General features: G+C 44.1%; 2 protein-coding genes across 3 annotated transcripts in view; one reads left to right on the forward strand and one right to left on the reverse strand.

Moving 5' to 3' along the window:
* Positions 1-2,326: 2,326 nt before the first annotated feature.
* LOC129105496 (nuclear factor 7, ovary-like) lies at positions 2,327-3,718 on the reverse strand. Its single transcript, XM_054616555.1, has one exon. The coding sequence runs from the start codon at positions 3,710-3,712 to the stop codon at positions 2,327-2,329; it is 1,386 nt and encodes a 461-aa protein (XP_054472530.1). The 5' UTR covers positions 3,713-3,718.
* Positions 3,719-4,630: 912 nt separating this feature from the next.
* The window catches only part of LOC129105494 (E3 ubiquitin-protein ligase RNF123), a 114,080-nt gene continuing 104,411 nt past the window's right edge, over positions 4,631-14,299 (forward strand). The window contains exons 1-5 of one of the 2 annotated variants that reach the window (XM_054616553.1): positions 4,631-4,668; positions 10,815-10,938; positions 11,420-11,504; positions 13,055-13,134; positions 13,784-13,881. In XM_054616553.1, coding sequence (XP_054472528.1) covers positions 10,857-10,938; positions 11,420-11,504; positions 13,055-13,134; positions 13,784-13,881 — 345 coding nt within the window. In that variant the 5' untranslated portion in view covers positions 4,631-4,668; positions 10,815-10,856. Of the gene's footprint in view, positions 4,669-9,485; positions 9,617-10,814; positions 10,939-11,419; positions 11,505-13,054; positions 13,135-13,783; positions 13,882-14,299 lie in introns of those variants that run through there. The other variant, XM_054616552.1, reaches the window with a different exon arrangement.

The raw sequence follows: 14,299 nt of genomic DNA on the forward strand, positions 1-14,299 counted from the left end.
CCGGTATCAGGAGGCCAGAATGATTACAGTTTCTTGAACGTCCACCATTGCAAAAACTTGAAAAGAGTTTTCCTGAAGACCAGGGCGAGTCCTCCGGCCCGGCCCCGAGGTCCTGGGAGTGCTGATTGTGAAGTAATTTTCCTTATTGTATGTTAAACTTCCCTCATGTAGTTGAAAGGTAACTTAAGACAGGGCTTCACTGGTCAGGTCAACTGTCTGTCTCTCTTCGCCTGCCTCACCCTATGTGCCTGATAAGGCCGAGCTGACTCTGGCAGCTGGTAGGCCAAGGTCAGCTCGAAACCTTCTGTATTCAATTAGACTCAACAGACTGGCATCTGGTTGGAGACGCTGGATAAGAGAGACTGTACAGAGGCTATGTTGTTGCTAGCACAGCAACGGTAGATGTATTTCCTTGTTTAGATCTTATATCCAATAGAATCCTCACACATGCCAGGCTGATGTAGAACTAACCCTATTTGGATATAGCGGAACTAAGCTGGTCTGGGGAAGGTTAAATACTGTGCTCAAGGACACCATCTTCAGAATTGGTTAGCAGTACGCTGTGATTCACACGTGGTGTTTCCCTGTTCTCCTCGATCGAGCAACAATAAATGTTACTGCTTAAGACATCTGGGTCTGCCGAAACTTCTCCTGTGTTGAGGGAATTAGCTCTAAGATTTCCATCACAGATTGACGTCACAAACAGCATTCCAATACAACAAAGACTGGTAAGTGCATTTCTCTATTTTGCCTTACCATGTCTGCATTTGACGGAATCATAAAGAACAGATGTGTATTTTCTGCAAATTGGATCATCTAAGGCCTGCCAAGGCTCAACCCTAAATTGACAAATTTTGAAAGAAGCAGAAAATACAGAAATCAAGTGAGCTAAAATTTGGTACTCTACAAAAAAGTTTACGAAATAGGTTAAAACTAAAGTGTTAGTTTGCAGTGGGTGGTGGATTTTGGAGAGAAAGACTGTGGTGAGGATTTCGCCCAACAGCACCAAGCTGAACTCACTCAGAGAAAGTTGTTAGTTTGGTCTGAAGGTGAATCTGATCGTCTCTCTTTCAGTCTGTGTGTCTCTATAGTGAGGAAGAATCACAAACTGTTTGTCTCAGATGTGTCAGGTGAGGGGTGGAGCTTAGTCAAAACCTGCTCTGCTAAATCACCTGTAACACAGAGGTGTGTTTCATTCCACAAACACTAACCACACCTCTACAGCTCACCGGGAAACAGGTTTTACCTCATTTTATTTGCATAAGGAACATTTTCACTTTCATGGAGTGAAACACTTTGGGTTTTTTATTCTGAAAAGTGTTGCAGTCATTTGAGTCCAAAGGTTATTTGGCATTTGAACTACTGCTATGGAGTTTTTATCTGTAAATCTCTATCTTTGAGTTCAACGGTTATTTGGCACATTTGCCTACAATGAAGTGTAATTTAATAATTTAGGGCACAAATCACACAAAACCAGATGAGATTAAAGTGTCTCTATTGTGTTAGAGAAGCAGAAAACTCCGCTGTGCTGTACTGTATATGTAGAATTTAAGCTGCATGTTGAAAGATCCTGTAATGATAACATCAAAGAACAAGAGACGAGGTCAAAACAGTGTACACATTATACACAGTATACATAAATATAAACACATGCATTGCAACTAGGTCCTGTGTGTTATTTACATGAAACATGATTGATGAGCAAATGCTTATCGGTAGAACCTCAACCCCTCTGACCCGCTCGGTGGAATCCAGTCGGTAGAAACATCATGTTTTTTAAGTTTTCTTCAGTATCAAAGTTATCCAGTGATTCTTGTCTCGACATCTATGAGTACACTGAAAACAGGAGCTGATAAAAGATGATTTCAGCGTACTTTTAATGGAGACATTTTGACTAAACATAAACACAAATAGACTAAAAACGTTTTGCGAAAAGTCGTAGCTCAGTTTTGTCTGGTAATATCTGAAATAGACATTTAGATTCTGACCCGACTGCATTTGAACAATCAGACTGAATAGACACTTTGTTGACACATTACATGAAGAAATGAACACGATATATTTGTATTTTCTTGCATGATCACTGTTGATATTTCTGCAGCCTTCTTATAGGTCAGTACACAACTTTATAGACTTTAAAGATTTACACATCTTTGTTTGTTACAAAAGTGTGCATGTTCATCAACAAGGTGAGAACACATAACTGTATATACATATAACATATAACATTGAGGGCAACTTAAAACTGCTGATAATTGAATCTGATGTTGACTCAGTGACAGCATTAGCCATCAACAACCACAATAGCCTCAAACTTAAGTCTCTATCAGACCTTTTTTTTTGACACACAGACCTTTGGTGGTGATATCTTCAGTTTATCTGTAGTGTAAAAGTAAGGAAACATCCTCTCAGTGAAAGTGTGTGTGAAGGTGTGTATGTGTGTGTTAGTATCAGGATCAGAGAACAACAGCTTTCCTCCGTCCCAGTCCAGATTCACTCTGATCCTCCGGAATTTCTTCTGCACTACAAGATTGGTTAGTAGAGCTGCAGGTGACCGTGCAGAGTATCTATCGATAAATAAACTTATTCTCCATAATCCAGACTGTATGTCTCCCTTCCTCTGGACAGACTCTGCTAACACACCCAGTGACCAGTCTGTACTGTCCCCAACCTCGACATCCCAGCTGTGAGTCCCTGAGTTAAAACCCTTAGAGCCCAGAACAGAGCAGTAAAGATCAAACCTCTCTGGATTATCAGGAAGCTGCTGTCTCTCTCCTCGTCTCACACTGGTCAGATCTTCAGACAGGATGAGTTCCGGATCAGCAGTGTTTGGGTCCAGAATCACAGCACTGTAGGAGAACATGTCCTTCATCTTGTTCCAGATGTTGAAGGTCAGGTTGCCCAGGTGTTTGGCCTCGTCTATCAGAGCTCCTGAGAGCAGCTGTGGATCCTCCAGCAGGGGGCGCTGCTGGACTCTTTCCACTGCAGCCTTGTAGTTGTTGAGGAATGAGACGTCTTCAGCTCTCAGCTCGTCCTCTGTGGCTCTGACTGTGTCTGAAAGAGCTGCTATCTCTCTGCTCAGAGCCTCCATCTTCTCCTTCATCATCTGACTCTTCTGCTCCTCTTCCTCCCTCAGTGCAGCCATCCTGGCCTCCTCTTCCTGCTCTAGAAACTGGTGGAGCTTCTTAAACTGATCCTTAATCTGACTCTCTGTGTATCGGGCCTGGACCTTCATGTGTTCTGCTGTTTGATCAAACTTCACCTTAACTTGTTCAAAAACCTTTAACTTCTCCTTTAAGGGCTCCAGAGTTTCCTGAAGTTTCTTCTTGTGTTGTTGAGCAACTTCAACGATGGGTCTGAATCTATGGTTGGTGTGATTCTCTGAATCTCTACATATGTGACACACTGGCTGCTGATGGTCCAGACAGAAGAGTTTGAGTTTCTCAGAGTGCAGACTGCAGAAAGCCTCTGAAGCTCTCTGATCTCTCTCCAGTAAGAAGGACTCACACAGGTTCTTTAACACCAGACTAACAGGTGGATCTGACCTTGATGATCTTCTTTTACAAACTGGACACTCCTGTGTTGGTTTCTCTCTCCACCAGCTCTTCAGACAGTCTTTACAGAAGCTGTGGCTACATGACAGAACAACAGGATCTCTAAAGACATCATGACAGACCGGACAGCAGAGATCCTTTTCTGATCTGGAAGCCATTTTGTCTCTGAGTGAAGCTGAAAACACAGAAAGTACATCAGTCATGGCTCCTCTCCCTCCTCTACTAACTTCACTGTTTTAAGGTCAAACTCACATTCAGTGTGTGGAGTGTCAGCAGGTTGAAGCAGCAGTGTTGTTGTTTTCCACTTTTCTCTCCTGAAGATGAACTCACTCAGATGAAGTTGTTAGATTGGTCTGAAGGTGAATCTGATCGTCTCTCTTTCAGTCTGTGTGTCTCTTTAGTGAGGAAGAATCACAAACTGTTGGTCTCAGATGTGTCAGGTGAGGGGTGGAGCTTAGTCAAAACCTGCTCTGCTAAATCACCTGTAACACAGAGGTGTCTTTCATTCCACAAACACTAACCACACCTCTAGAGCTCACCGGTTAACAGGTTTTACCTCATTTCATCTGTATAACATTTTCCCGTTCTGAAGCTCATAAAATACCATTCTGTGGTAGAAGATTTTATCTGGAAAGTGTTGCAGTAGTTTGAATTCAAAGATTATTTGAACATAAACCTACAATAAAAACGAGTGTGATGTAATGATTTAGAGTACTGAACCAGTTCTTGAATCCTCTCATTTCTTCACCTCTACCTTTGTTTGTGTGATGATCTGTTCAGTCTGTTTTCTTTTGTTTTCACTTCCTGTTTTATTTTGTTGTCACAGTTGTTGTGTATAGTTTCTAGTTGTACTTCCTTTAGGTTTCCCCCCACACCTGTACATTGTTTGTAATTAAGCCTGCCCTATTTAGACCCTGTGTTTCCACTTACCCTCTGCCAGATTGTCTTCGTCGCCTTAGTGTGTACATGCTTTCCTGCTTCAGTTTCATCATGTTGATTTACCTGTTTTTTGACTCTGCCTGTATTACGGATTTTGGATTTTGTGCTTTTTCCCTGAATGGACTTGGTTGCCTTCTCTGACTGCATTCCTGTGTATGACCTCTGGACCGTTAAAGTAAAGTTTTATTTTTTTGAATTATATTTTGTCTCCGTGCTTCTCTCTGCGTCTGAGTCCCAGCCTTGTACAGAACGTTTCAGTACAATCTGGCCATGACAGACTCGCTCGGCTCTCTGTGCCCAAAGGCAGAAGCTTCATGATCATGAGCAGCAGCTGTCCTCTCTTGTGGGCGGCGTGCAGCAATTGCACGCCAGGCAGGACACCTTTCAGACGTCTATGACAGACAATATTCTAGACCTTTCCACCCAGATGCAACAGATGCTCACCCTCCTGAAACCCACTACTTCGGCTCCACCTGCTCAGCCTGCTCTTCAGCCCAGGGAGGCTCCACTTGTTTTTCACCCTGACCCCAGAGTATAGCCTCCGCTTCCTCTGGTTTCCGTCTGCCTGATCCCCTGCCTGTTTCCCTGACGGCTTGGCATTTCCTTATAGGAATTCACGACGTGAGTCTGACCCTGCCTGTTTGTCTGCTGTATGTTCCGCTTTCAATAAAGCTGCTGCATTCAACTCCATGTCCTGCCGCACTGCTCCTGGGTCCACACCACACCCGTGACAGTACGATCTGGCCATAACATGGACCCAGCATTGTTTAAGGAGGAGTTGAATGAACTGTTATATACCCTCATCTGCATCCAGGGGGAATGGAGGAGAGCTCCTAACGACGAGTACAGAGAGGTTGCACTCAAAATGCACAAAGGGAGGCCTCCTCCATGCCATGGCTGAGGAACTATTTGCCTCTCTGGGCTACAGAGTTTCTGGGCACCCCTAGCCATCAGCCACCTAGCCTCCAGTCTCCTGCCCCTCAGTCCGCCCGGGACCCTAACCCATTCCTGGGAAGCCGTCTGGCTTATGGAGGGCCTCTGAGTATCCAGCTAGCCAGAGCAGGAAGGAGGCAGGAAAGAAGGAGAGGTCTGTTACCCAAATCGCACGTCTCACCAGTTCCCGTCCCTCAGCCTCCTGACCCGTCGGCGTTCCGGCCAACTCCTCCCGCATTCCGACTCCTGCACCTCCTGACCCGCGGTGCCCGCCGACCCCTGCATCTCCTGACCCGTCGGCGCTCCGGCCGACCCCCTGACCTCCTGACCCGTCGGCTCTCCTGCCGACTCCTGACCCGTCGGCGCTCCGGCCGACCCCTGCACCTCCTGACCCGTCGGCGCTCCGGCCGACCCCTGCACCTCCTGACCCGTCGGCGCTCCGGCCGACCCCTGCACCTCCTGACCCGTCGGCGCTCCGGCAGACCCCTGCACCTCCTGACCCGCTGGCGCCCGGCAGACCCCTGCACCTGCTGGGTCACAGCCTCCCCGGGTCCCGTCCCGGCTGGGCCGCAGTGTCCCCCTGCTCCTGTTCCCGCTAGGTCGCAGAGCCCCAGGTTTGAGAGCCCTTGCCCGACCTCCAGAGAGGATCCGCCAGCCTTGAGAGACCCTCGCCCGACCTCCAGAGAGGATCCGCCAGCCTTGAGAGACCCACGCCCGACCTCCAGAGAGGATCCGCCCACCAGGTCGTCCCCGTGACCGACCCCCAGTGAGGCCCCTTTGGCCTGGTCGTCCTCCAGTTCGCCCCCCCAGAGGGGTTCTGCCCGTCCGCCTTGGTCGTCCTCCTGTTCGCCCCCCCAGAGGGGTTCTGCTCGTCCACCTTGCGTCATCCTTAGAGGATTCTGACTCTGCGGCCTCGGAGGAGTTCTTGCCCTCCTCCGGGCCCACCCGATGTATGTTCCTTTGGACTTTTTGGGGACTTCTGGAGCCGTCCCCTTGAGGGGGGGGTTCTGTCACAGTTTTCCTTCCATACACTCCTGTCATTAGCTGTTCACCTGCCTGTCACTCTGTCTCTCAGTTCACTCCGGCCTCTCCCAGTTCCACTTCCAGCTCACAGCCCAGCCCCTTCTCTCTCACCACACCATCCCTCACCTAATCAGTATTACTCAGTGCACCTGTCTGCCACACCCACCTCATCAGCACAATCCCTCTCACCTGCTCACTCTGCTGCACTACTCACCTCAGTATAAATACCCCAGTCTCACACACACTCACTGCCAGATCGTTCGCCGCATTCATGCCAGACCTTCCAGCAATTTCCCTTGGACTGACTTCCCGTTGCCGACTCTGCCTGTCTGGACTTCCTTGCCTTGCCTGTGTCCCGGTCAACGATTCAGCCTTCTGTCCCCGACCACCAGATTCCTACCTTGCTTTTGCCCCATTTAGCCACCTTAGCCTTCTGTCCCCGACCACGAGTATAGCCTCCGCTTCCTCTGGTTTCCGTCTGCCTGATCCCCTGCCTGTTTCCCTGACGGCTTGGCATTTCTTTATAGGAATTCACGATGTGTCTGACCCTGCCTGTTTGTCTGATCCTGTTTGTATGCTGTATGTTCCGCTTTCAATAAAGCTGCTGCATTCAACTCTGTGTCCTGCCGCACTGCTTCTGGGTCCACACCACACCCGTGACAGTTTACATGAAACATGACTGATTAGAACCATCACCACAACCAGAACCAGTTCTTGGATCAGTTCCTGTCTTCAACTGCCCACCATTTGGCAAATCACCCAACCCTCATGTCAAGCCTTGAAATTGGTGAGACCCCAAGACTATGTTAGAATATATTCATGCACCTGGTGCGAAAACACCTTGTGCCAAAAGATGATGATTGATTGTGGTTGTTTTATCTTAGACACTTTGGTGACAAGAGGAGCCGAGCTGTCGGCAGATCAGCAGCGGATGGTAAGTTGGATCATGTGTCAGGAAGCAATATGACTGTATATTGAAGGGGAACTGGTCTGGCTGAAGAACCTGTCCTTGAGATTGACATTCTGACCCTCTGTTGGGGAGTCAGTTGTCCGGAGTTGTGTTCAAAAGATCTTTAGTGCCGTCAAGCTGAAGAAGTAGTTCTTTCAGGCTTGGTTTGGCCTTGAATCAGCAGACCGGTATCAGGAGGCCAGAATGATTACAGTTTCTTGAACGTCCACCATTGCAAGTATGACTTTTGCTCACAATGCAACTTGAAAAGAGGTACCTGAAGACCTTTGCGAGTCATCCAGCCCGGCCCCGAGGTCCTGGGACTGCGGATAAATTAAGGAATACATTTGCTTGAAGAACATTTTTATCTCATCACCATTCTGTTTTTTGGAAGCAGCACAGTACAGTAATGGCTGCCATGAAAACAGTAAATGAATGGTCACTAGTAGACTAGACTTGAACCCAAAAGATCAACTAAGAGATATGCAGAGAACGATCAGAGAAGATATCAGTCACTCAAATCCAAAAGGGGGAGGCAGAAAATCCAAGGTCAGAACGGGCAGATCAGATACCATAACTCGGAAAATGATTGAGAGCTTTGCAGAAACACAAGACAATCTGTCAGGGACAAATTGCAAGTGGACTGACTAATGAGAGACCAGGGCTGCGGTCAAAAAGTACTTTTTTTGCTTTGGAAGGTTCCTAACTGAGTGAAATGACCCTGAAGTATCTAAGTGGCCGCCATATGATAAGAGCTGTTTGAGTTCTCTGCATGCTAAGGAAAGATGCTTAAATGTTTCCTTTCTTAGCTCCTTCGGCACAGGAGACACTGGACCAGCCTTTACCAAAGGAAAGAAGATAATGCTGCTCCACAATTCCTTACAACATTTGGCAGTCCATGAAAAAAAAAAAAAAAAAAAAAAAAAAAAAAAAATGAGCATCAATTTTACCAGCTGCAACATTAAAGTGATGAACACAGTAATGCATCATTAAATGTAATCAAATGTTTTTGTTTGACCCTCTGTATAATGACTGTAATACTTTAGATTGAGGTATTAATACTGTTTTATAATTATAAATGACTCAATGTTTTACATGAATACTTGTGTACTTCAGCTGCTGATGCTATCACTACACGAATACTTGTGTATATCACTACATGAATACTTGTGTACTTCAGCTGCTGATACTATCACTACATGAATACTTGTGTACTTCAGCTGCTGATACTATCACTACATGAATACTTGTGTGTATCACTACATGAATACTTGTGTACTTCAGCTGCTGATACATGAATACTTGTGTACTTCAGTTGCTGATACATGAATACTTGTGTACTTCAGCTGCTGATACTATCACTACATGAATACTTGTGTACTTCAGCTGCTGATACTTCCACTACATGAATACTTGTGTACTTCAGTTGCTGATACATGAATACTTGTGTACTTCAGTTGCTGATACATGAATACTTGTGTACTTCAGTTGCTGTAACATGAATACTTGTGTACTTCAGCTGCTGATACATGAATACTTGTGTACTTCACTACATGAATACTTGTGTACTTCAGCTGCTGATACATGAATACTTGTGTACTTCAGAATACTTGTGTACTTCAGATACATGAATACTTGTGTACTTCAGCTGCTGATACATGAATACTTGTGTACTTCAGCTGCTGATACATGAATACTTGTGTACTTCAGTTGCTGACTTGTGTACTTCAGCTGCTGATACATGAATACTTGTGTACTTCAGCTGCTGATACATGAATACTTGTGTACTTCACTACATGAATACTTGTGTACTTCAGCTGCTGATACATGAATACTTGTGTACTTCACTACATGAATACTTGTGTACTTCAGCTGCTGATACATGAATACTTGTGTACTTAAGCTGCTGATACATGAATACTTGTGTACTTCACTACATGAATACTTGTGTACTTCACTACATGAATACTTGTGTACTTTCAGGACCTTCGCTTTTTTCATCCATACCCAGGCTTCGCTCGTTTTGTCCCAGCCGGCGCCCCGTACCGGAGAGGCGTGGACTGTTGTGGTAGACATTAGCATTAGCATTAACATTAGCATTAGCTTGTTTTTCTCCCCGACAGCTGCCTGTTTATCTGTCTACCTCTCTCTCTCTGAATCACTCTGAGTCACACCCAACAGGAGCGGCTCGGTTCGAACCCGGAAGTAACGCTGACAGGTAGGTCCAGTTAGCTGCTAGCTGCTGCTAGCCGTTAGCTGCTAGCTGAAGCTCCATAGACTAACAGTGTGTTTGTGTCTCTGAGGGGTTAGCATGCGGCTACATGCAGATCTGTGGTGCTGGACTCCTTCACAGGGCTGTGAGCTGTAGTTCGGCTCATCTCAATGTTTTTAAATGTTTTGTAATAATAAATGACAGATCATTTAGTGGTGGCTAACTGTGGCTAGCTAGCATGCTACATATATGCATGACAAACACCTGCTTCAGTAAGATAAGTGTTATATTATCCTTTAACTTAAGGTTACATGAGAACAGGAGTGTAGTGATGTAAAATACTGCAGTACTGAAGTACACAAGTATTCATGTAGTGAAGTACACAAGTATTCATGTAGTGAAGTACACAAGTATTCATGTAGTTATAGTATCAGCAGCTGAAGTACACAAGTATTCATATATCAGCAGCTGAAGTACACAAGTATTCGTGTAGTGATAGTATCAGCAGCTGAAGTACACAAGTATTCATGTAGTTATACACAAGTATTCATGCAGCTGAAGTACACAAGTATTCATATATCAGCAGCTGAAGTACACAAGTATTCGTGTAGTGATAGTATCAGCAGCTGAAGTACACAAGTATTCATGTATCAGCAACTGAAGTACACAAGTATTCATGTATCAGCAACTGAAGTACACAAGTATTCATGTATCAGCAGCTGAAGTACACAAGTATTCATGTAGTGATAGTATCAGCAGCTGAAGTACACAAGTATTCATGTAGTGATAGTATCAGCAGCTGAAGTACACAAGTATTCATGTATCAGCAACTGAAGTACACAAGTATTCATGTATCAGCAGCTGAAGTACACAAGTATTCATGTATCAGCAACTGAAGTACACAAGTATTCGTACACAAGTATTCATGTAGTGATAGTATCAGCAGCTGAAGTACACAAGTATTCATGTAGTGATAGTATCAGCAGCTGAAGTACACAAGTATTGGAGCTGCAGGGTGAATAGGAGCTGTCCTCTGAAGTACTGGGTGTACTGAGGGGGGGAGAGAAGAGAAGGTGTTATCATCATGTAGTTGAAGTATCAGCTTTCAAAGTACACAAGTTCAATGACTCGTCAGTGTGTTTTTCGTTCACGGTTTGTCGATCCATAAACATAAATACTGTTTTGTCCCTCTGCTGTTCCTCAGCGGTGTTAGGTTCAGGTGTCAAGGTGACTCCGGTCAGTCAGAATGAGCTCTAAAGGAGGCGGCACCGCTCTGACCCGCCGCAACTACAGACTGGCTTCAGACACAGACAAACCCAAAGCCACAGGTAGGACCTGCTGCTACGATACCCTGTGTGTACACGACACATACAACACAAACAAAGATGTGTTTCTAACAAAACAATGAAATAGCAACAATCTGTGAGTATGTAATGTAACAGGATTTGGAGGTTATGCAGATAGGTACAGACACAGAAAGATGAAGACACAGGTGCTAGACACAGGTGATGGACACAGGTGAGATGAAGACACAGGTACAGACACAGGTGAGATGAAGACATAAGTGAGACAAGTATTATCAGATACTATCAGATACATAATAGACACAGGTGAGATGATGACACAGATATAGACACAGGTGAGATGAAGACACAGGTGAGATGAAGACACAGGTGAGATGAAGACACAGGTGAGATGAAGACACAGGTAAAGACACAGGTTGTTGGAGTTAATGCCCGTCTCTCTCTCTCTCTCTCTCTCTCTCTCTCTCTCTCTCTCTCTCTCTCTCTCTCTCTCTCTCTCTGTCAGGTATCGTTAACGAGAAGTTGCTGAGTGACTACCTGCACCATGTGTTTCCTTCCACCAAACAGGGACCTGCGCTGGCCTCCCTCAGGTAACACCAGTCCTTTCTCCCCTCTCAGTCCATCAGCCGATAACCTGCAATGAAGTTGATTTAATGAACTTGGTGCTGATTCACACACAGGGAGCAACATTTATTTTGTCATGTTTGTGGCTAAAATAAAAAAAAATTGTTCACGTTTAAAAGTCTCTTGAGTTCAGCTCTCAGTATGTTTGTATCTTCTAACTGATTAGTTTTTTTAATCTCAGTGTATCAGAGCTGTGTTAAGAGACTCAACAGGAGGCTCCTTTTGTGAAACCGTTATAGGAAATGCAAGTTTAAAATTTCCCGTGAAGGAGCAGCACAAACAGAAACAGCCACACTGAGCCGTTTTCAGTGAAACATCTCGATAACTATTGGATGGATTGCCATGAAAGTTTGCGCAGACGTTCAAGTTCCCCTCAGGATGAACCTCCGTCACTTTGATGATCCTGTGCCCTTCCTCTCTAGCGCCACCATGAGGTTCACGTGTGTGGTTTGGAGGGGAAATGTCTCAACATCTAGTGTGTTGAAACCAGATAAACAGATAAACAAACGTGTCATCAGTTTGATTTGCTTCCCACTGCAGAAGGTGTGTTGAGCAACAAATGATAACTAGGTCGCAGCTGGTGAAGTCCCTGGACTGTTTTTGACGAGTGGACCAAGTCACTGTGACGTCACATATTTTTTCTTTTTTTAGCAGTTGCCATCTTGGTTTTTGCAACCAGAAGTGACACGATAGGGCGACAACCAAATGCTCAATAAGACATTTATACATGAACAAATATGTTTCAATTTTCATTTAAAAAACATGTTAAAATGATTACGATGCCATTTTTGCAGGGATCGGCACCGAACAAAGATGTTTCCTTAAATTTACAGAATATGTCGTGAAGGCCAGGACATCTTGGCAACGTGACAAAAGTTAATTAAAAAGTTTTTTTGACTAAATTGGGCCCTAAAGTCACACTGACACAGCGCTGTGCAGAAAGGTCTGGCTATACGACACTACAGCTGGTGAAACTGAGTACATGTATTTGTGTACTTACTCGTGTGATGTACCTTGACCCGACCTCTTTCCTTAAGCCACACAGATTCATGTTACCCCCAAGCAGCTCTATACATAGACACACACACACACACACACACACACACACACACACACACACACACACACACACACACACACACACACACACACACACTCCACCAGTTAACCCCGTAGTGACTCTTCACTGGGTGAACTGTGTTGGTTCCTTTCGGCAGCAGTGGTCCGTACCATTAATTCATCACACGTTTCTGCAAACCATCATCAGTATTCTTAGTAAAGGATCAGTTGTGCATGTTCATAATGACGCCTCTATAATTATGTATAACTGACATTTATGCTTTTCTATAACCTACAAAATATTTGTATACATTTGTATGCTCTATTTTAGTATGACCTCCTGATTTTGTCTGTCTTACTATTTATTTAATTTAATTTAATTTAATTTAATTTATTGTTTTTGTCATATTTGGTATGTTTGGCCTAATCATGCATTTCCTTCTTCCTGTTTCTGCAGGAAGCCTCTTGGTTTCCAGGATCTTGGTGCTCACCTGGAGAGATTGTTGTCCGAGGGGGAACCCACTGAGGACAGTAGAGGTAAAGTCAACTTCTCCTCCTGCTTGCTGTGTGTTTTTTTCATATATATAACTATATATTTACAACATCTGTTTATTGATTTTCAAACACAAAAGAGGAAAAGTTACACATAATTTATCAAATTATTTAGCCATAATTCAGTTGATCTTACCTTCCTTGCAGCCTATGACGTTGTAAGTCGTTGAGGCAGAGTTCCTCGACCTTATTAACATTTCACTCAGAGGGACGATGAATCTGTGACTGTTTATTTTTTTGCAATCAAGTGGGAGAGAAGTGCAATCCATGCACAACTTTAAATTGTATCAAAGTACGCCTTGCATTTATTAAACTACTACTAATATTTTTGATGCAGGTATTTCACACTTTACATCTGTGATGTCAGTAACTCACTGTTTTTTAATGCAACTGAACGAGGATTGAAATATGATTTAATAAACATGTTAACAATCTTCACTTTATAACTGTGAATGCCATCTGAAAAAAGTTTTCAGTTAACGAGTCGACAAAAGCTCAGTTTGTGTCTGAACTGAGGGATGAAATGTAGAGAAAGGGACGTAATCGGCTTCGTGTGGACTTATTTTGGCTGCACACAGAAAACTGAAAACATTGTCTTGATGTCTAGTATTTGAATCTGTTTTTGAATCTGCAGATCAGCCTGTTGAAGGTCGTCTGGGCCCTCAGCCGGTCGTCCTGGATCACACCAGCGGCTTTGAAGGACTTCTGTTTGTAGACGACGACCTGCTGGGGGTAAGATAAAGACTTTTAGATTATTATTTCTTTCCAGCACTTGAGGTATTTGTAAAGACAATTTAATGCCTGATCTCAGTTTATTTTACGTCTTAAAACACCATGATTTCCTGCATCGTCATCAGATGAAATACTTTATTGAATAATTCATTCGTAAACAAACGATACTGTAATAATAGAAACATCTGTATATTGACTCAGCTTAGAGATTAACTGACACACGGTCTGAAAACATTCAGATTTAATGTAGATGAGTTAAAGGGAAACTGATTGTGGCTTCAGCTGACAACAGAACCTTCGGTGTGGTGACTTTTAGATTAAAAACATTCAGATGTCTGTAAGAAAGGTGTTCCAGATAATCATTTTAATTACTCTGTTCTCAACATGTAACTAAAACCTTTAGAGATTCGGGCTCAAA

Source organism: Anoplopoma fimbria, chromosome 17 (genome assembly GCF_027596085.1).
Source record: "Anoplopoma fimbria isolate UVic2021 breed Golden Eagle Sablefish chromosome 17, Afim_UVic_2022, whole genome shotgun sequence".
NCBI classification, from domain to species: domain Eukaryota; kingdom Metazoa; phylum Chordata; class Actinopteri; order Perciformes; family Anoplopomatidae; genus Anoplopoma; species Anoplopoma fimbria.

What these genes read in the sequence shown, in the direction of transcription:
- LOC129105496 (XM_054616555.1), bottom strand. Translation starts at nt 3,712, where the DNA reads ATGGCTTCCAGATCAGAAAAGGATCTCTGCTGTCCGGTCTGTCATGAT.